This window comes from Sminthopsis crassicaudata, chromosome 1, assembly GCF_048593235.1.
Source record: "Sminthopsis crassicaudata isolate SCR6 chromosome 1, ASM4859323v1, whole genome shotgun sequence".
Taxonomy (NCBI): Eukaryota; Metazoa; Chordata; class Mammalia; order Dasyuromorphia; family Dasyuridae; genus Sminthopsis; species Sminthopsis crassicaudata.
This window is the reverse complement of record NC_133617.1, coordinates 74,075,352-74,097,846: the sequence shown is the minus strand read 5'-3', so window position 1 is coordinate 74,097,846 and position 22,495 is coordinate 74,075,352. Positions and strand designations below refer to the sequence as shown.

Genomic DNA, 22,495 nt, shown 5'->3' with positions numbered 1-22,495 from the left:
GAGACTGGAAAAATCAAGCAAGAAAAGTTGCTTTTATCTAATAAATCTACTGCTGAGTCTCTCAGTCAATGATAAAATGATCCCTTCATGGAAACAAAGTATGTGCCTACTGAATGGGAAATTATTGAATAAATGCTAGTATATGAATGCGCTGAAATATTACTTATTATCAGGAATAATAAAAGTGAAAATTTAGCAAACTGTGAGAAAAGTTGCATGAATCGATGTAGAGTGAAGAAAGCAGACAAAAAAGAAAAATATATGCAATAATTACAATGATATAAAGAAGGCCCTGAAAGACAACCAAATGTAGGGGAAACATAATAGCCAGTATTGTATAATGTCTAGGTTAGCTCTCTGGAGGGCCTCAGGATTAGTCAGAGTCAGGATCAATCAAAGTCCTCAGTCTTTAGGGGGAGAAGTGAAGGAGGCAGGCAAGCTGCCACATGGCTTGCCAAAGATGAATCCTGGATGAATCCAGAGCCCGAAGCCTCTCTCCTCTTCCTCCTGTGGCAGAGCACCTCTGACCTCTCTCCCTCCACCCTCCAATCCTTGCCTATGATTACCCCACCACCACACATTCAGCAAGCACCTGGAGGTGGTCATGAGGAGGGTCATCACATCACTTTCTTATCTTAAATATATAGAGAGAGCCATTATCTCACATCAAATAGGTAATTAGCCTTAAATGCTCTGCTGTCTCAGATTCAAGTACACCTTTTCAGAGTTTCAACCCTCTGTAATATTGTTTTGGAATGAAAATAATAATCACACTCTTTTCTTTAAAGAAATGGTCATTTGGGGGCAGCTAGGTGGTATAGTGGTTAGAGCACCAGCCCTGAAGTCAGGAGGACCTGAGTTCAAATCTGGTCTCAGACACTTAATAATTCTCAGCTATGTGGCCCTGGGCATGTCAGTTAACCCCAATTGCCTCCGGGGGAAAAAAAGTCATTTCTCTTGTAATTGTTTTCAAAAGCAGACTGAGAAGCTTCAGCCTTATCCTGTGATAAGCAGCCATTTTGGATTTGTGAACAAAAGTTGAGGATACCTGGGTTTAGTAAAATTAATTCGGGGGTGGGGATGGGGAGAGAGGGGATGTGAGGAGCAGTGGGGGGGGGTAGTTGAGCAGGATGAGCTCATTCCACTGCTGTTTCCTTTACAATTCTCCCTGACCTTGGTACCCTCTTAACTTTGCCCTTTACCCTCCAACAAAGCCCTTCTACAATCCTTTATTAATTCAGCTTTTCCTGAGTGAACTGTTTCATAGGAGATAGCAGAGCTATCTCTTTCCCACATTATAACTACCAAGAAGTAACTTGGGGGAACAGGATCTTCACATAGGGTCTACACAGAGCGTGTAGGGTTAGGTGAACCACTGAGGTGCAGGGAGCAGATTCCCTGGATGGCCTTCCTTGTGGGTCTGAAGGTGAGCTACTTGTTGCCTTATATACTCCCTGGGTGAGTCTTGCACAGCTTGCTGGGCTATGGATATAATGGAGCTGCTCATGGTCCCGAATAGAAAGAACAGTAAAGGGACTTGATGATGTTAGTAACAGGGTTTCTGAAGCTATCTTCTCTCTCAGGCTATGTCAGAATGAAACATCTGGGAACTCTGTAGGTAAGAATTTCCCTGAGGTCTTATAAGCCCACAAATGAGGGGAGGGGGGAAGTTACTGGCCCAGCATGAAGCTATCAGTCAGGATACCTAGCACCATTTTAATGTGCAGTCTGCTGCTTATTGGATCTGTAACTCCAAACATTTCACTTATCCTTACTAGATCTCATCTTTAAATGGGAATTTAAGGAAATTGCCTTAAAATGGGAATACTTAAGATTCGTGCCCTATACCTCACAAAGTTATTTTAAGCAAAGCCTCCTGAGGGCAAGGCCCAATCAGCAAGTCTCCAGACTTTGAGTTCCAGGGGCAGAGCCCAATTCTTTTTTTTTTTTTTTTTTTTTTTTGTACAACTCCAAGAGCAGAATTTGGGCTTGTTGTTCTGCCAATTGAGGGCTAAATGCATAATGGGGTGGAGAAGAAATCTTTCAGTCAAGACAAGATTTGGTTCAGTATTCAACATGACTGTAGACATTATTTACCCTAAGTTAAACTAGTATTTGACCCTCAGATCCTAGCCTCTGAAAATGTGGTCACCTTCCATTCACCTTTAGGAAGGAGATGGTAGATGAGCAGAACATGAAATGAGTATAAGGCAATAGTTAACATCACTAGGATGTGGAAGATAGTTAAAGTTGGAAGAAAAGCTCTTTTCCTCCTTGAAAGACACAAACATAACCTATCTTCCATCTAATCTAAAACTCTCCCTTCCTCCAACTTTACTTCTCCTCCTCCTTCCCTTCTTTCCTCTTTCTCTCCCTTCCTCCTCTCTCTATCTGTCTGTGTGTGTGTCTCTCTGTGTTTCTGTCTCTATCTCTATTTCTCTATATCTGTCTGTCTCACTCTGGGGAGGGGGAAAGCAGATGCACAAACACTTGTAGGACTGGCACAAGATCTCTTTTGTGGGTTAATTGGTTGAGCAAAGAAATAGCAGCTGTGCTCTCAGTTTCAGTTCTGGTCTAGTAGGTTTATGCCAGGGTCTCTGCCTTGGTCCCAACATGGTGAGGCTGGCACAATAGTAGATGCCAGAGTCCTCTTTCTGTATCTGGTGAAAGGTCAATGAGACTGTGCTGTCCTCATTTTGCCTGAAAATGAAAATTCTACCCTTCATGCCCTCCTTGTACTCCTTAGTGTTGCCTCTTCCAGCAGCGATGCTAGCCACAAATTCCTTTGAGCCTCCAGCACCAGAACTCCGGTGCCAGGACATGGCAAAATTCTTAAAGTGGAGCCCTGAAGCTGTACAGGTCAGGGTCACAGATTGGCCCTCGTAGATCAGTCTGCCACCTGTCTCCACCAACTGCACTTGGGCCCAGAATCCTGTTAAAAACATATAGGAATATATATATTTGACTTCTCTGAGTAAACCTGGAAGCAGAGTTGGAAGACCAAGACAGGGATCCCCTAGGAGCAAGATGGCCAGGAGAAGAATCAGATAGCTGAGAATAGGGAAAATCTAAACTAAGCATCCAGACCATCAGGGAAGAAAGAATGGGGGAGAGAGTGGAAAAGAAATACCTGGCAACTAATTAGAAACTTGGTTCAACACAGAAGTCCAGGAAGAAGGAAAGAGAGTAAGGAGAGAAATACCTGGTAGAATGGAAAGGAGTAATTCTAGAAGATAGGTCCTGGCAAGAGTACTGGGAGGTCTAATAAGCATCCTGCCTACTATAGCAGAATAAGGAGCAGGTTTCAGGAGGTGTGATGAGATCCAGCCAGCTGTAACCGAGGTTGCTTGTGTCTAAACGGATGAGTTCTGCCCAGAGGCTTTAAGAAAGCTGAAAGCAGTGGTGTCTGCCCCTTCCCCACAGAGGAGTAGGATGTGGTGGTTAGCATTAGAGGAAGAAAGAAATGAGCCTGAGGAAGCCCCTGCTTAATTTTGACTGCAGGGCTTATTCCCAGCTCCAGAGCCATTTGAACCACCTCTCATGGCTGCCATTGCAAGTCCTGGAACATCCTTCCTAAAGATGCCTGGAGATGCTCAGGAAAGAAGCCAGTATCTAGACCAGGCACAGCTCAGTCCTGTGGAGGAGCTAAGTCTAGAGATACCACCTAAGCTAATTTCCAGCTTTAGAGAACTAGACAAAACTATGAACAAAAGTCATCTGAAGAAAAGGGAAAGAATCTCAAGGGACATGAAATAAAATAGTAATAAAGGGGCCCCAATAAGACCAAATCTTAGCACATACTCAAAGGCAGTATTCATTTTTTTAAAATTTAAAAACCTATTTGATATTAATTAGCAAGTAGAAAAGTCAATCAATGGAACTGACTAGGTAAGTATGGTCCATAATGAAACATATTATCACCTAAGAGAGAGATGATGGACTCAGGCACAGAAAAGGACTTTTTTTTTCCTGGACATGGCCAATGTGGAAATTTGTTTTGCTAAACTATGTATATTGGTTAAAGGTTGTGTTTGTTTGTTTTTTCTCTTTTCCCTACCTCAATGTCTGGGAACAGGGTGGAATGACAGGAGAGGGAGAAAATAAATGTTTGTTCATTGAAAACTCTCTCTCTTTTTTGGCTGTTATTTGTATCCACTGTGGTTAGTGTGGTGTCTTATGTTTGTTCCGTTATAATATAAACCACCAAACTTATTAGTATGCTAATTTTAGTGTAGTACTGTGGAAATAGTGTTGAACTTATCACAAAATCTGAATTCAGATCTTTCCTCTTCTATTCATTTCTAGTGTGTCATAGGATAAGTCACTTACTAACTGGAAACTTCAGTTTCCTTAGCATTAAAATTAATACATGCCCTCTATACCCCTGTCTAGCTCTATATCCATGTTTTAAATTTATGATGTATTTTTGGAGCTAGAATTTTCAAAACAAATTCAAAAGAATTTGCAGACTTGAACTAATCTCCAAGTCAAGGGGCAAAGTTTATTGTAATTGTAATGCCACTTGAAACAGGCTAAGTTCCAAAATGATTTAGCAAAGAACAAGGAGATAGAAGATAAATTTATAGGACAAAGAGAGACCAGACTTTCATTTATTTATTTGTTAATTTTATGGCTTACAGGTGATCTATTCACTATTTTCTGAGGAACTTGGTTATCACTAACCAGCAGATTATCTATATGACAATCAGCAATGTTTGTAGGATTGTCTTAAAGCCAGAAGACTTTAGAATCATTAGCAGAAATATTGTTGAAACAATAGCACTTTAAGGGCAGGGGGCCTTAAGATTACTACTATATTTCCCTTAGAAGCTGTATCTACTTCACTTTGGCATTAAAATTTTATATTTCTCTCATTCTAATCTACTAAGATCTTTTGGATATTCTATCATCCAAGGTACTAATTATACTTCCCAGTTTTGTATGTAATAGGCATATTTCCCAATATTGGCATCTATGTCTTCCAAATTATTCTTACAAATTTTGAATGGTCCAAAGCCAAACACAAATTGATTCCATAATAATCATTCTTTGAACTGGGCAATTCAACTAGGCTGAATTCCAAGTTATTGCACTTCTCTTTCTCTTCAACTCAAGGTTAGTAGGAGATATTTGAATACCTCCCTTTTAATTGTTAGTATGAGTGTTTTATACATAAAAGTGCATATTGTCTTTCTCATTTAATTATAAACACTTTAAAGACTTGGATTTTTTCTTTTTTGTCATTGTATCTTCAGTGCTTAGCCCAATGTCTGGCATATACAAAATGTTAAATAAATGCTCATTGATTGATTGATATGAGACCCTATTTTATTTGTAGTTATTGGTCATCAAATCTCATTTATAGTTCACTTCTCAGCAGCTACTTGAGTTTTTACCATATTCATTCTCATCATTTCTCAGATACTCTCTCAATTCTCAGATTATCTAGGAGCATGTTTGGGTATTTCTTCATTAATCACTAAATCATGGCATATCTCTCAGGATCCTGAAAGGAGAAATAGGGCTAGCTAACTAAACTCCATAAAAAAGGTTTGATCTGGTCTCTGCAGATATGTTTACATTCTTTGGGATTGGGGTACACCCATTCTTGCAAGAATATTAAATCTTTCCAGCATTCATCAATGAGTCAGTGGAGGACTTGGTAAGATATTTTATTTCTTACACAGCCATAAAACAGGAAATCAGTCTCTTCCATTTTTCTCAAGCTATCATTCTTACCAGTATTGCTCTAGACTAACTTCTCATAAAATTTTGGTTTTAATGTTTTTCATATAACAAAATAACTCTTTCTCTCTGTCTTCTGTATAGTTTTCCCCAAATCATCTCCATTAACTCTCTTTTCTCAGTTTTACAAAAACTGCCAGCCCCATGTGCCAAGTCCTAAATATTCCATTTAGCTCTTAAAGTTATAATAACTAACAGTAACTATAACTTCTATGGGAAAGGCTAGATTCCGATTGTTAATAACCACCCTGCAGATGAGATCTAGTTTTAGATTTCTTCAATCTCCTTAGCAAACCTGGAAACCTGTATTTAAACCCCACTCCTCCCACAAAAAAAATACAGCCACTTTCTCTATCCAGTACTAGATGTACCTTCAGCAAAGATACAAGTGGGTGAGGACAAGAGGAAAAAAGGGGGAGAAGGAATGCTTCTTTCTCCTCACTTACACTTGTAGACTCTCCCCTTATACTAACGGGATTCATCATCATGGATTGGAGTGAGAGTGAGTTGGACCCCAAAATTTTATTGAGGTTTTGAGCTGATGCTGTGAGATGTCTCAAAATAATTTTTAGACCTAAATCTAAACCATCTCCATATCAAGAGGCAAAAAACTGATTATGCTGCTAACAGCAGGCAAAATTTCATATGGGATTTTTATCAATTAACAACAAGGGGAAAAATAAGTTCCCTTGTGAAATTAATCAAGGGGAAGACACTATTAAGGAGAAAAATGCCATTGAAGCTTGGCAAGTTCTTAATGAATCCTCCAAGCTATAATAAGGAAGGCTAAATTTTAAAAAAAGAAGAATTTAGCAGGTGAGGATTACAGTTGGAGTGGGTTCTTTTATAGGGAAAAATAATCTTGGAAGTTGGCATCATAACTTGGCTTTTTGTAACCATATTTATGTTGGTGTAATCAATGCAAAGTATTCAGCTAGGAATTCAGCCAGGGACCTCAACCAGGGGTGAAACTGTAATAAAAGTCCACTTAAACATAATTGAAAGCCTACTTAAGATCAAAAAGTCAAGATAATCAGTGTTCCTCCCTGCTTGCCTCAGGAAGTAGTTTGGACTGTAAAATTGAGGCTTTCTCCAGATAATGCTACTTACTTTGATCTTTGAGCTCAAGGATCTGGAGTTTTTCTCCACCTTCCTCAATACTATCACTCAAAAACTTATCCTTTGAGGTTCACCTCGACCAGCTATATTATCCTATAAAGATTCTGGTGGCTATTCTCAACCCAGGACCAGGTCTTTCTCCCTTATTTTTCTCCCTTTCTCAAGGAGTTCAATACATGTTCATAATATTAATCTCCACTTCATTCTTTGCCATTATTCTTGGAGACCTCAGTTTATATAATAACAAAAAGATTTACTTGACCATAGAAAAATAAAGATATTCAATAAGGATATGTGTTGAAAACACTTCTTGCTGATTCTGACAAATTAAGCTCCCCTAACTAAGTAGCCCACTGTAGTCAATCAACAAAGAATCGTGCTTAGAGTTCTTTGTGAATGGCTATTTCATACTTAAATGATCAGGATGTGATTTTACCAAACTAGTCCTTTTCATTTTAAGAATGATTTCAATGCCTTTTAAGGGGAAAAGCTGCATAGAGATAGGAGTAAGGCTATTGTACCTACCATACCCATTCACAGACTGCCTCCTGTCAGCACCTGCTGCTTCCCTTAAACCTTATCAATACCTATGGTCAGGTGCCCATAAACATTAGGTTGCTACAAGTGCCCCAAATAAGTTTCATATAAGAAGGTAGGAGGAGCAATAACTGTTGTACAATTCAAGCTAAATTGGTTGTTAATGCCCAATCCCCTCCCTCCACTTCACTCCCAAACCCATGTAACAGCAAGATTATATGATGATCAATTATGAAAGATTTAGTTCTTCTCAGTGGTTCGATGATTCAAGGCAATCCCAATAAACTTTGGGTAGAAAATACCATCTGAAAAAAGAAAATACCATCTGCATCCAGAGAGAGAACTATGGAGATAGAATATAAATCAGCACATGCTATGTCTAGTTTTTTCTTTTTCTTATGTTTTTTCCTCTTATAGTTTTTCCCTTTTGTGCTGATTTTTCTCTCCCAACATTATTCATAAAGAAATGTGTATTTTTAAAATTTAATGTAATGTATAACCTGAAAAAAAAGAAAGCAATAAAAAGGAGGAAAAACTTTTTCTCCACTTCTTCACTACTTCATTTTTGAGAACTTAACTGGCCAGTGTAATAATAAAATCTTTGCCCCCGAAATAAAAAAGGTCAAAGACTTTTGAGATACCTTGCAACAATGTCCCAAAACTCCAATATATTTTGGGGGTTCAACACACACACACATACATACAGCAACAGGAACAGAGGGAAAACAAAAGGATAAAAAAAATGGAAGAGTAAAATGGAGAATTTGAGATGGCCAGAGGAATGGCAAGTGGAGGTGAGAAAAGACAATTGGAATTGAAGGAATTTTAACAGAACAGAAAAGAAATAGAGTGGACAGAAAAGAAAACAAAGAAAAGAAAAGGCTAAAAGAAATCCCAGGGGATGAAAGACATGTTGTTGGAATGAACAAAGACAAATTGGTGGGGGGTTTTAATTTTTTATTCTGAACTTATGAATAAAATGAGTATTTCAATAAAAAGGTAGAATACAAAAAAAGAGAGAGAGAATTGCACATGAAACTAAAAATCTATTATCTACAACTTGCTTCAAGGGTTCTTAACATTTTTGTGTCATGGCCTCATTTGATACTTTGGTGAAGTCTATGGACCCTTTGTCTAAGCAATATTTTTAAATGCATAAAATAAGATACATAAAATTACAAAGGGAACCATTTATATTGAAATTCAGTTACAAAAATATTTTTCAAATAAGTTTATTTACTTCCTGAGATTTATTCACAGACCAACAAGAGATGAGGGAAGAAGGGAACATGATAGAAAAGGATTAATGGACTCAAAAGAGAATTCCAGTTGTAGGAGAGGAAAAATAGAGATTAAGCAATTTAGAAGATGAAAGCTATGATTGTGAACAGGACATTTATGGCCACAATCTTCATAAACAGCAATCTCAGAATCAACACACTGAGGAATAGCTTATTCTTCTGCTTGAGTTCTGCTTTAAGAAACAAAGGTAAGGTCAGGATCAGGGTCAACAAAAGGGACATCATGCCAAAATGCCACCACCAGAGTGACTTCTACTACCCACCCCAACCTCTCCTGTACCTGAGTTCAAGAGCCTTGGGAATAGTAGTTCCACCCCCAGATCACAAATCTTACTTTTAGCCCTGGCTCTAATATCATCATTTAAGGGATGAACCCTGTGGAGATGGAGCCTACTTTTTTTATGCTATCTACTGACCAAGTGTCAACAATAGTCACCTCCCAGACCATTGACTCTGCTTCTACTCTAGCCACTACAGCCATCACCTGAGTGAATGCCTATGGACAAGGGGCCAACCTAGCTGAAGCCATGGGGCACCCTGAGGGAGAGACAGGAGGCAACATATGTCAGTCAATTTGATCCATTGCCACCTTCATCCACTAACTTCAACTAGTGGCAAACTGCCCCCATTTTGCTGGTACTACAGCCTATGATTCTGAAGACCCAGAAAAGAAAGTTCTTGATACCAGATTCTTTATTACTGTCAAATGGTTCAGTACCAGAAACAGATGCGATTTTTATCAGGGAAAATTTTTATCATTAAAGATGAATTGCCATGTGTTTTGCCACTCCCTGAGCATTCTGGTGCCTAGCTCTCTGATTTGGGTTGTTGTACTTTCTTGGTCCTTAAACTATCATAGATCCCTGGGTTGTTCATTCAGCTAAAATTTCTTAAACTTTAATTCAAGAACTACATTAGCCAGTAGTAGAGATAAAATGTTTGGCTAAAATATAATCCCTTCCTTTAGAGAGCCTATAATCTTAAAGGGAATTTAAGGTACAAATGCAGAAAACTCCAATTTATTTTATAACATTAATACATTAGAGAGGTAATAGGTGGGTTCACAGAGAATATGTCATTACCACAAGCAAGAGTTCTGCCAAGGCGGCATTTGAATAGGTCTTTAAAAGATAAGTAAGAATTCAGCAAGACAAGGGGAAAGCACTAAAGAGTCATTGGTCCCATGGAGAACAATCTGAAAAAAATGCAAAGAAGTGGACAAGCATGTGGTTTGTTTGGTAGATCATGCCTGGACCAGTTTGATTAGAGCATCCTATACATAGAGAAGATTAAAATGAGATAAAGCATCAGATGATAAAGGAACTTGAATAACAGACCAAAAATAAATGAGTTTGAACATTATCCAGGAAAAAAAGCCACTAAAGATTTCTGAGTGAAGAAACTCAAACTTGTGTGACAGTCTAGGAGTAGAAAGACTATTTGGGTCATTGTATTGAAGTAGAAAAAAAAAGAGTCAAGGTAGGAAGACCAATGAGAGTTTCACAGTGGTCTTGGGAGGGTGGTAATGAAGCCCTGTGCTAGCATGATAACTGTGGGAATAAAGGAATAATGATAAATAATGATAAATGCCCAGACTAGAACCACCATCCAGGGAGCCTCTCCTCACTACAATATTCCTCCCTAGTTCCTGCTTCTGTCCCTCAGAGATCCATAAAATACTTCCAAAGCACAAGATGCCCCTTCTTGGCACCACCTCCCGTTCCCTTTCCTGGAAAAAGAAGAGGAACAAAAAATTAATGAGGTGTGCTGAAGGCCAGTGGAAGAGAGGGTGTTCAATTATGCATAATAAACTGGCAAAAGCTTCAAACAGGTCAAGGAGGATGAAGAAGGCCCACTGCTTTTGGGGAATTGGGAAGTTATTGAGAGAAGGCAGGATTGAGGCTGGAATTCCTGATGTCCAGGCTTGAGGACACAGTGAGTAATGAGTTATCAGGTAGTAGCTACAGATAACTTCTGGTAGCATTTTAGCAGTGAAGAGGAGGAGAGAGATGGGATGAAAGCTGGATGGACAATAAAGGCAAAAGAGATATCGAATATTCAAGCTTAATTACAGACAGAAGGAAGAAGTCAATTTTGAAGGAATCCTTGAAGATATGTGAGAGAAAGCATGGTTCTGGAGGAAGCAGGAAGGGCACAGGCAAGTCATATTTGCTGATTTTCCTCACTGAAGTTTAATATCCCAGGACTAGGAGTAGAGAAGGGAAAAGCTGAGGATCACCTATAATGAAAACCTGTAGTCCAGGAGTGGGGGAGGAGGAAGGTACCAATGGATTCTAGGGCAGGAGCCAGGGAAACATCAAGAGATCCTTTCATTGAGGCTAGCTATATAGAGAGATAAGTAAAGTCACAGCAAATGAGATCACTCTCAGCCCTAGGCTGATTTATCACTGAATTTAGAATCTTCACTTAGTCTAAGGTCTCTCCCTCAGGTCCTGAGCCATTGATCATACTGAACCCTTCTATACACTCTTTGAACCTAGGCCGTTTGTACAATGGTTCTGTGCTTTGGACCATGGCCATGGACAAGAGGAACCCTATGGAATCACATTATCATAATGGAAGACATAGAGACTATCAGGCTAGATTGAATGATCTCACTTCTGATCTAATTGTTCAGGATTATTTCATAATTTCTTCCCTTTTGCCTTTTACCTTTAACCCACCTGTGAAATCCTGATCAGGGTAGGATGGTTCCAACTTCACAGACTCCGAAGGCAGGATAATATCATCAGGCACAGTCTTCAGATCCACTGGACACAAGACTTCCTTCTCTATAAATTAGGATACTTTTCATTAGCCAGGCTCCCTCCCCCATTATTTATTCTAGGAACCCCATCTCTAATTTATGGATTCCTCTCAGTAAGGAAACACTGATCAAGAATCTATCCAAGAACTCCTTGGCCCAGACCAGAACCACTATCCAGGGAGCCCTTCCTCATCACAATATTCCTCCCTATTTCCTGCTTCTGTCCCTCAGTGATCTGTAAAATACTTCCAAAGCACAAGATGCCCCTTCTTGGTACCACCTCCCATCCCCAGGCAGGGACTGCTCATACCTGGCTGGAAGGGCACAAGGGTCTCTGTCCCAAGGTGCTGCACTGAGCAGGTTACTGAGGCATTCTCACCAACCCTGCCAATCTGGATGGCACTGTAGGTGCCATGGGTTGTGGGAGTCACAGTGAGGGCCTGGGCTGAGACTGAGGCCTTAGGGGAGGCCAGCGACACATGGAGTTCCTTGGGATAGAAGTCACTGACCAAGCAGGCCACAGTATCCTGACTCCTCACCAGGAACACACTGGGTGACAGAGGGGCCCGAGGTCCTGCAATCAAACCATGGCTTCCTGTCATTCAGGTGGTCTCTACAAGGTAATCCTCCAGCCTGCAACAGACTCGGTTGTGGGCAGACACACATGCAACCAAATAAATGTGAAAAGCAAACCTCACCCACTTCCAGGCCCCCTCTCAGCCCAGGCCTGGCCCCTTCTATGGGGCAAAAATTCATAAGCCCAAGTAATTGTGAAAAACAGATGCCAGTGCTTGCCTCAGCCCAACTTTTATGAACCCAGATCGCCTGCCCGTGCTGCCCCCCAGACCACAGCTCTTTTTTTCTCCCAAGACTCCCTACTCTTGACTGTCACTGGGGCTGTCAGGGATCATAGAATTTCACACATGGATATCCCAACTCCATGGACTTTGAGAGTCAAATCCCTTCAGTGACCTACCATAGTCCATAATCAGAATTACTGCTCAGAGAAAGTATACTAGCTCTGTTTGGTCACACAGCTTTGTAGTCAAAAGAGAGGTCTGAAAAATTGGGGACCCTGGTTCTGGTCTGATCAGCAGCACTGACTGACTTGGACCTAGAGTCAAGACTTTTGTGAACTATTTCCTTAGGGCTGGGACAGAGGAGGCACTCACCAGGCTCCACAGTCACATCTGTCCCAGGACCAAAGACCAGCTTGTCTGTGTCACTTCCATCACCCACCCTTCTTGCACAGTGATAATGGCCGGAGTCCCCAAGGCCCAGGCCTTTAATCTGAAGGAAAATCTGGTTGCTACTGTCTTCCCTGGAGGAAATGATGCGGCCTTCATGGGTTTCTGCAGATGTGAGGTCAAGGCTGGATAGCCACCGAGGGGCATGTCCAGGGTCCCAAAGGTACCAGCTTAAAATACTTGTATTGAATTGGAAGCCAGAGGTTTGACACTTGAGGTTCAGGGTCAGGTTATGTGGGTAGGAGCCTCCTCCTAATTCTGCTAGCAAGATCTTATCCCCTACAGAAGGAAAAAATAATAGGAGTGGAGTAAATAGGGACAATTCAACTTTTCTGCCTCCTAAGAGTGAAGGTCTTGATTCCTTAAATACCTTAAACCCCATTCTTACCTGGATATCGCCTACTCTCCCACCCATACTCCAATGCGAGACACTCAGCTTAGGACCCATTTCTCTTTAGTCATTTACATGGTTCTCAGCACTTCAAGAAAGGTTAAACATGATCAATGGCAAAATTTAGGGAATCCCAGAGGTCAAAATTGTTCCTCAATTTGAGGGAAAGGAATAGAGAAGTTTTCTTTGTCTCCCAGATTCTCAGAGATCCTTAGGATTGGATAGTGAAGTACCCCGGGTCGGGGAGTAAAAAAAATCCAGGATCTTTGTATTCACAGAGTTGGACAATTCTTAGAAATTAGGAGAGAGAACAAAGCATGGGAACTGGTCCACTTAACCAGCTCAGTTCTAGATGACTAGCTCTATCAGCCCCAGGTTCCCCCCACAACCCTGCCATCAAGAGGCACGTCCAGAATCCCAAAGATACAAGCCTCTGAGGGTCCAGTTCAGTGAGATTCCCTTGCTCAGCTCCCCCCACTCCTGTACACATGGCTGGGAATAAGGAAACTTACGTGGAAGCACTATCACTTCTGTTCCTGGCCCAAAGCCTTCCCACTTATCTCACTGTGATACAGAAAGCAACCTAAACTCTTCATTCTAGAGTGCAGAGTCGGAGAGGGAAGCTGAAAGTGGCAGGAAGTGGGATGAGGGAGGGGCAGGAGAAAGACACAGGAAATTAGTGACATGTAGGGTCTAGCTTGAACCCAACATGAGAACATGAGATCCTAGAGAAATGGAGAATTTCCTCTGACCAAAACAGGTCTGATTAAGTCTCAAAAGGTTCTCTTGAAAAGACTCCAGGCAAAAATTAATTTGAAACTATGCCCAAAGGACTATCAAACTGGGCATATCTTTTGATCCAGCTGGGTCTGTATCCCAAAGATTTTACCAAAAAAGAACCCACATGTGCAAAAATGTTTGTGACAGCCCTCTTTGTAGTGGCAAAAAACTGGAAACTGAGAGGATTTTAATCAATTGGAGAATGGTTGAATAAATTATGGTATATGAAGGTTATGGAATATTATTGTTCTGTTAAGAAATGACCAGCAGGATGAATGCAGAGAGGCCTGGAGAGACTTACATGAACTGATGGCTGAGTAAAGTGAGCAGAATCAGGTGATCATTGTACACAGCAACAAAATTATGTAATAAGCAACTGTGATGAACTTGGTTCTTTTTAACAATGAGGTGATTCAAGAAAATTCCAATAGACTTGTTATAGAGAGAGTTATCTGCATTCAGAGAGAGAACTATGGAGACTGAGTGTGGATCAAAGCATAGTATTTTCACTTTTTCTGTTGTTATTGTTTGCTTTTTCTTTCTCCTTTTTTTCCCTTTTGATCTGATTTTTCTTGTATAATATGACAAATATAGAAATATATTTAGAAGAATTGCACATGTTTAACGTAAATTGGATTGTTTGATTGGGGGGAAGGGAGGAAAATTTGGAACACAAGATTTTGCAAAGGCAAATGTCAAAACCTATCTTTGCATGTATTTTGAAAAATTAAAAGTTTTTATTAAAAAAATTTTTTTAAACTATTTTAAAATCTATGAAATTTATTTTTATAACCACAACTAACATAACTATCACTCTGTGACTTGGGAATAAGAATTATTTGTCATATACAGAGTTTGATGTATTCTTTCTTTGTCTCATCTTAGGAATAATTTATGCAACATAGGGGTTCACTGTATTTCAAATATTTCTTAAAATTTACCAATAAATGTTTAATCCTGTAGAAGGGAGAAAAGAAAAAGACTCCAGGCAAGCCAATCTTTGCTATATAGATCAAAACCACTCTCCACTTGATTTCTGAAGTGTCCACTTAAGTTCCTGTTCTTTACTCACTACTAGCCAACAGTGAGAGATAGAATGCTCTATCCTTTTGATATGATAAAGTAATAATAATTAATTAACAACTAATTGTTATAAAAAAATTTTGAAGCTTGCAAAACATTATCTCATTTCATTTGCAAGACAACCTTAAGAGGCAGATTGGTTGTTATCCCATTTTACAGTTGACATAATTGAAACAGAAGAAGTTAGACAATTTATCCACAGTTATACAGCTTGTAAGTGTTTCAGACAAAATTTGAACTTAGGTTTTCTTGATTCCAGGCCCTGCACTCTATCCATTGCACCACCTAACTACCTTCCTACATAGAATCAGTGAAGGATAAACAATGGAAATGGAAATACAAAGAGATGTGTCCTAATGTCTGGTTGTAGATCAAGGAATAGCTAAGCCCCAAATTTGGGGCCCCTCAAAATCCAGATGTAGTTCCCCAAAGAGAATCAGGCTATGTCTAGGATCTACCTTGTTGAGAAATCTTTCTGGAGTCTTTGAGGGGTATTTAAATTGGTGGCTCTCATGGATATTATTTGAGGTGATCAATTCTCTCAGGAAGTTTAAGAACTTTTGAAATGATAAATTCTCCTGATATGACTTGAGTTGATCGATTCTTCTGAGGAGTTTGGACCAGAGTAGAGGACCAGACATTTTTATTTTATCTTTAATATGCCTGATAATGTCTTTATCAAAGCAATTATCTTGTGGTTAGTGATAGTGATATTCCTTATCATAAGCTATATCCTTCGCAAATGTTCTGTGAAACATGATTATGGGGGGAATGGTAAACATTAACAAAAACAAAAGAATTCTTATCATGGAATTTCTCAATCCAGTTCTTTTTTTTGGGGGGGAAGGGGAGTTCAATTAATAAAAATTTATTTTCTTCCTCTCCCACTTCCTTCCTCCCACTGGAAAAAATAATAATAAACAAAACCTCTGTAACAAGTAAAGTCAAGTAAACAAATCCCTACCCAAAGGGAAAAAAATGTCTCATTCTGCCTTCTGAGTTCATCAATTTTCTGTCCAGAGATGGATGGCATACTTTATCATCAATCTTCTTTAATGGGAATCCTTAAGTTTTTCAAAATTGTTTGGTTTTTCTTAAATGAATTTATTTATTTAAAACTTAAAATAAAATAGAATAAGAAAAAATCATGTGTATAGCAGAACATGAGAGGATTCAAAATATAAAACAATAAATTTCTATTTCAAGAAAATGTATATTCACCTTGTATTCAAAACTGTCCACCTTTTTTTTGCTTCCTTGTGGGTTTTCTTTTGTTCTCTGCTTTGTTTCATTGTTCTTTCCTCTTTCCTTATCCCCATCTCTTCCAAGTAGGCTACAATTAAGTGATGATATATATATATATATATATAGCTAAAGATGCATAGATGGACATGTGTATGTTCATGTATATATGTATGCATGTATACATATACATATATTGCCCATATGTATATACAAATCTACATATATGTTTATGCATATATATGCATACTTACAAATAACATATACATAGATATCTGTATTCAGATTCATACTTTCTCCTCTGTTTCTCTGAAGGTGGATAACATCATCCTTCTTAGGTCTAAGTCTTTCCATATTTTTCTAAATCTACCAACTCAACATTTCTACAGCAATATTCCAACTTTTGCAATCTAGTAGTTTTAAATAGTCTAAAACAATATCACTTCATATGGCTAACATACAGTGGTTTCCCTAATTTTTTTCTTTTTTTCTTATAAATTCTATTCCTGATCATTACTATTATGCTTATTGTTTGTGTGTATTTTTTGTTTCCTGTCCCTTCTAACTCTTCTACTTTACTTCTACCTTGCCTTACTATTATTTAACCTAACACACCTCCAAGGATCTTTCCCTTATCCTCACTCCACCTTTTTCCTCCTTCTTAATCCCATTCCCAATAATTACCCCTCCCTTTTATATGCCCCCTATCCGATTCCTTCCCTATCTTATTTCTTAATAAATTTAGAAGATTTTTATATCTTTCTAGATATATATGTATTGTTCCCTCTTTAATCAATTCCTGATGTGAGGATTTCAGAACTACTAGTCCTCCTCATCTAATTTCTCTGTTATTTCTTGCTGTCATTTGTATCACCTAATTATTCTTTTTTCCTTTTTTTAAATGGTTTTGCTTTTAGAATCACATCATATTCAGCTCTACTCAAGTTTTCTTTTGAACTAGTCACTTACTAATGACAGTCTTAGACATGTGGTTTATATTTCTACAAATAAAGCATAGTTTGCCCCTATTGAAATCCTTGAAATTAATCTTTGCTATGATATTTTTCTTGGGTCTTATATGGCAAATTTTCAATTAAGCTCAGATCTAAGATTTCATTAACTTTTTTCATTCCAAATTATGCTTAATTTTGTCGGGTATGATATTTTTGGCCACAACCCTAATTCTTTTGCTGCTCTTTCATATATAGTGTTCCCAGATCAGTAGTCTTTTAATGTAGCCACTCCTAGGTCTTATGTGATTCTATTTGAATTATTTTTCTTTTGTTGCTCATGATATTTTCAACTTGATTTTGTGGTTGGAGAATTTAGCTGTGATATTCATACAGGATATCTATATAGGACCTCTTTCAGCTGGTGATACATAGATTTTTTTTCTATTTCTATTTCCCTCTCTTCTTCTAAAACTTTAGGACAATTTATTTATTGTATTATTATATCAAGATTCTTTTTTGGTTGTAACTTTCAGGTTGTCCAATAACTCTGTTTTCTCTTCTTGATCTACTGTGCAGACTGTTGGATTTTTTTTAAGAGTAATCTCATATCAGGGATAAAAATTCATTATTTGTAAGAAACTGTTGGGAAAACTGGAAATTAGTATGGCAGAAATTAGATATGGATCCACACTTGACACCATATATACCAAGATAAGATCAAAATGGGTCCATGACTTAGGCATAAAGAATGAGATAATAAATAGATTAGAGGAACAGAGAATAGTCTACCTCTCAGACCTGTGGAGGAGGAAGGAATTTATGACTAGAGAAGAACTAGAGATCATTATTGATCACAAAATAGAAGATTTTGATTACATCAAATTAAAAAGCTTCTGTACAAAGAATACTAATGCAAACAAGATTAGAAGGGAAGTAACAAACTGGGAAAATATTTTTAAAGTTAAAGGTTCTGATAAAGGTCTCATTTCCAAAATATATAGAGAACTGACCCTAATTTATAAGAAATCAAACCATTCTCCAATTGATAAATGGTCAAAGGATATGAACAAACAATTCTCAGATGATGAAATTGAAAATATATCCACTCATATGAAAGAGTGTTCCAAATCACTATTGATTAGAGAAATGCAAATTAAGACAACTCTGAGATACCACTATACACCTGTCAGATTGGCTAAGATGACAGGAACAAATAATGATGAATGTTGGAGGGGATGTGGGAAAACTGGGACACTGATACATTGTTGGTGGAGTTGTGAAAGAATCCAGCCATTCTGGAGAGCAATTTGGAACTATGCCAAACAAGTTATCAAACTGTGCATACCCTTTGACCCAGCCGTACTACTACTGGGCTTATATCCCAAAGAAATACTAAAGAAGGGAAAGGGACCTGTATGTGCCAAAATGTTTGTGGCAGCTCTTTTTGTTGTAGCTAGAAACTGGAAGTTGAATGGATGTCCATCAATTGGAGAATGGTTGGGTAAATTATGGTATATGAAGGTTATGGAATATTATTGCTCTGTAAGAAATGACCAGCAGGACGAATACAGAGAGGCTTGGAGAGACTTACATCAACTGATGCTGAGTGAAATGAATAGAACCAGAAGATCACTGTACACTTCAATGTTGTATGAAGATGTATTCTGATGGAAGTGGATATCTTCAACATAAAGAAGATCCAACTCACTTCCAGTTGATCAATGATGGACAGAGGTAGCTACACCCAGAGAAGGAACACTGGGAAATGAATGTAAATTGTTAGCACTACTGTCTATCTACCCAGGTTACTTATACCTTCAGAATCTAATACTTAATGTGCAACAAGAAAATGGGATTTACACACACATATTGTATCTAGGTTATACTGTAACACATGTAAAATGTATGGGATTGCCTGTCATCGGGGGGAGGGAATGGAGGGAGGGGGGGATAATTTGGAAAAATGAATACAAGGGATAATATTATAAAAAAAAATTACTCATGCATATATACTATGAAAAAAAATTCCAAATTAAAAAAAAGAGTAATCTCATATCTATTCTATTTTTTCATTCTTTATTTTTTGTTTTATTATTTCTAAGTCTCTTATAACTTTTTTTAATTATACCTTTTTATTTACAAGATATATGCATGGGTAATTTTTCAACATTGACCACTGCAAAACCTTTTGTTCCAATTTTTCCCCTCCTTCCCCCTATCCCCTCCCCCATATGGCAGGTAGTCTCATAACTTTGTTGGCTCCCTCTAGCCCAATTCTGGTTTTCAAGACGTCCTTTTCTTCCTTAAGATTCTGGATCTCCTTCATTATTGATCACAAAATATAAAATTTTGATTATATCAAATTGAAAAGTTTTTATACAAACAAAACTAATGCAGACAAAGATTAGAAGGGAAGCAATAAACTGAGAAAACATTTTTAGAGTCAAAGGTTCTGATAAAGGCCTCATTTCAAAAATATATAGAGAATTGACTCTAATTTATAAGAAATCAAGCCATTCTCCAATCGATAAATGGTCAAAGGATATGAACAGACAATTCTCAAATGAAGAAATTTAAACTATTTCTAGCCATATGAAAAGATACTCCAAGTCATTATTAATCAGAGAAATGCAAATTAAGATAACTCTGAGATACCACTACACACCTACCAGATTGGCTAGAATGACAGGGAAAAATAATGTGGAATGTTGGAGGGAATGTGGGAAAACTGGGACACTGATACATTGTTGGTGGAGTTGTGAAAGAATCCAGCCATTCTGGAGCACAATTTGGAACTATGCTCAAGAAGTTATCAAACTGTGCATACCCTTTGATCCAGCAGTGCTACTACTGGGCTTATATCCCAAAGAGAATTTAAAGAAGGGAAAGGGACCTGTATGTGCCAAAATGTTTGTGTCAGCCCTCTTTGTAATGGACAGAAACTGGAAACTGAGTAGATGCCCATCAATTGGAGAATGGCTGAATAAGTTTTGGCATTTGAATGTTATGGAATATTATTGTTCTGTAAGAAATGACCAGCAGGATGATTTCAGAAAGGCCTGGAGAGACTTACATGAACTGATGCTGAGTGAAATTAGCAGGACCAGGAGATCATTATATACTTCAACAACAATACTATACAATGATCAATTCTGATGGATGTGGCCCTCTTCAACAATGAAATGAGCCAAATCAGTTCCAATAGAGCAGTAATGAACTGAACCAGTTACACCCAGCAAAAGAACTCTGGGAGATGACTATGAACCACTACATAGAATTCCCAATCCCTCTATTTTTGTCCACCTGCATTTTTTATTTCCTTCACAGGCTAATTGTACACTGTTTCAAAGTCTGATTCTTTTTGTACAGCAAAACAACTGTTTGGACATGTATACATATATTGTATTTAACTTATACTTTAACATATTTAACATGTATTGGTCAACTTGCCATCTGGGGGAAGGGGTGGGGAGAAGGAGGGGAAAAATTGGAACAAAAGGTTTTGCAATTGTCAATGCTGAAAAATTACCCATGCATATATCTTGTAAATAAAAAGCTATAATAAAAATAAAAATTAAAAAAAGATTCTAGATCTCCTTTTCTAATTGGCTAGTTTTCCTAACAAAATCTCTGTTTTTCTTGGATTTTTTTTTAATTTGTCTTTCTTGAATCCAGCCATTCTGGAGAGCAATTTGGAACTATGCCAAACAAGTTATCAAACTGTGCATACCGTTTGACCCAGCATTGCTGTTATTAGGATTATATCCCAAAGAAATACTAAAGAGTGGAAAGGGACCTGTATGTGCCAAAATGTTTATGGCAGCTCTTTTTGTTGTAGCTAGAAACTGGAAGTTGAATGGATGTCCATCAACTGGAGAATGGTTGGGTAAATTGTGGTATATGAAGGTTATGGAATATTATTGTTCTGTAAGAAATGACCAACAGGATGAATACAGAGAGGCTTGGAGAGACTTACATCAACTGTTGCTGAGTGAAATGAGCAGAACCAGAAGATCGCTGTACACTTCAACAACAATACTATATGAGGATGTATTCTGATGGAAGTGGAAATCTTCAACATAGAGAAGACCCAACTCACTTCCAGTTGATCAATGATGGACAGAAACAACTACACCCAGAGAAGGAACACTGGGAAGTGAATGTAAATTGTTAGCACTACTGTCTATCTACCCAGGTTACTTATACCTTCGGAAGCTAATACTTAATGTGCAACAAGAAAATGGTATTTACACACATATATTGTATCTAGGTTATATTGTAACACATGTAAAATATATGGGATTACCTGTCATTGGGGGGGAGGGAGTGAAGGGAGGGGATAATTTGGAAAAATGAATTAAAAAAATTAAAAAAAATAAAGAGAAAGAAATGTAAACAATTAAAAAAATAAATAAATAAATTTGTCTTTCTTGAATCTCTCATTTGATTTTTAAAATCCTTTTTAAGTTCTATGAATTTGGGGGAGCAGGTGACCATTTAACATTACCCTTTGGGGCATCAAAAAGAGGATTGGGACTTCTGCCAAGGTAGCAGAACGAAACCAGGAAGCTGTTTCCCTCAAAAACCACGTGAAACCAATCTCTAAATAGAGTCTAATGTATTGAAACCACTCTTCAGCTCAAGAGATCAAAGAGAAGCGGAAAAAAATTCTCAAACAAAAGAAAGTGAATCTCTTCTCTCTCCCACTCTCATCAACTCCTCAACACTGTCCTGTCCCTTTCACAAATGTGGGGCATTGATATCTATCAATGAGGAGAGAGTCCCATGCCAATGGGCTTTGGGACTCAGATTATACACAAAAATACATATATGTATACATACGTAAAAAATACACCAATCTATGTTTTCTCATAATACACAATTCTAGATCCTATTCTTATGCAGTTTTTAAAATCATTTATTCATTTCCCAAATCCACTTTATCTTCTGAAAATCCTATCTCTCATCAACTGTGATAATGAAAACATCACTCACATTAAAGTAATCATTTTATATTATTTAGCAGGTTAGGTGTTACAGTGGATAGAGCACTGATTCAGGAAGACCTGAGTTCAAATTTTACCTCAGGAATATGGCAGGATCAGAATCTTCAGTCAGAAGACATCAAACTCTATTACTTAAGGATAGCTAGTGTGTCCACCAATTTAGCTTTGTCATAGAGTATGTGACGGGAATATTTTACCATGTCAAACCAATGTTTACCTTGTCAACCATAGAAGAGTCCTTGGAAGGAATTGAGTCTTATGCACACCTAAAAGATAATCTCCTCTACAACCCACCTATTCAGTAGTCATCCAAGCTTTTCTTAA

General features: G+C 38.0%; 2 protein-coding genes across 2 annotated transcripts in view; both read right to left on the bottom strand.

Moving 5' to 3' along the window:
- The window catches only part of LOC141539187 (uncharacterized), a 29,797-nt gene extending 26,363 nt beyond the window's left edge, over nt 1-3,434 (bottom strand). Inside the window, 2 exon segments of the mRNA XM_074261559.1 lie at nt 2,602-2,932; nt 3,203-3,434. Of these exon segments, the coding sequence (XP_074117660.1) occupies nt 2,602-2,932; nt 3,203-3,272 (401 nt within the window). The 5' untranslated portion in view covers nt 3,273-3,434.
- Nucleotides 3,435-8,617: 5,183 nt separating this feature from the next.
- The window catches only part of LOC141546792 (uncharacterized), a 28,784-nt gene continuing 14,906 nt past the window's right edge, over nt 8,618-22,495 (bottom strand). The window contains 5 exon segments of the mRNA XM_074274909.1: nt 8,618-8,875; nt 11,387-11,494; nt 11,780-12,043; nt 12,642-12,995; nt 13,620-13,667. Coding sequence (XP_074131010.1) covers nt 8,763-8,875; nt 11,387-11,494; nt 11,780-12,043; nt 12,642-12,995; nt 13,620-13,667 — 887 coding nt within the window. The 3' untranslated portion in view covers nt 8,618-8,762.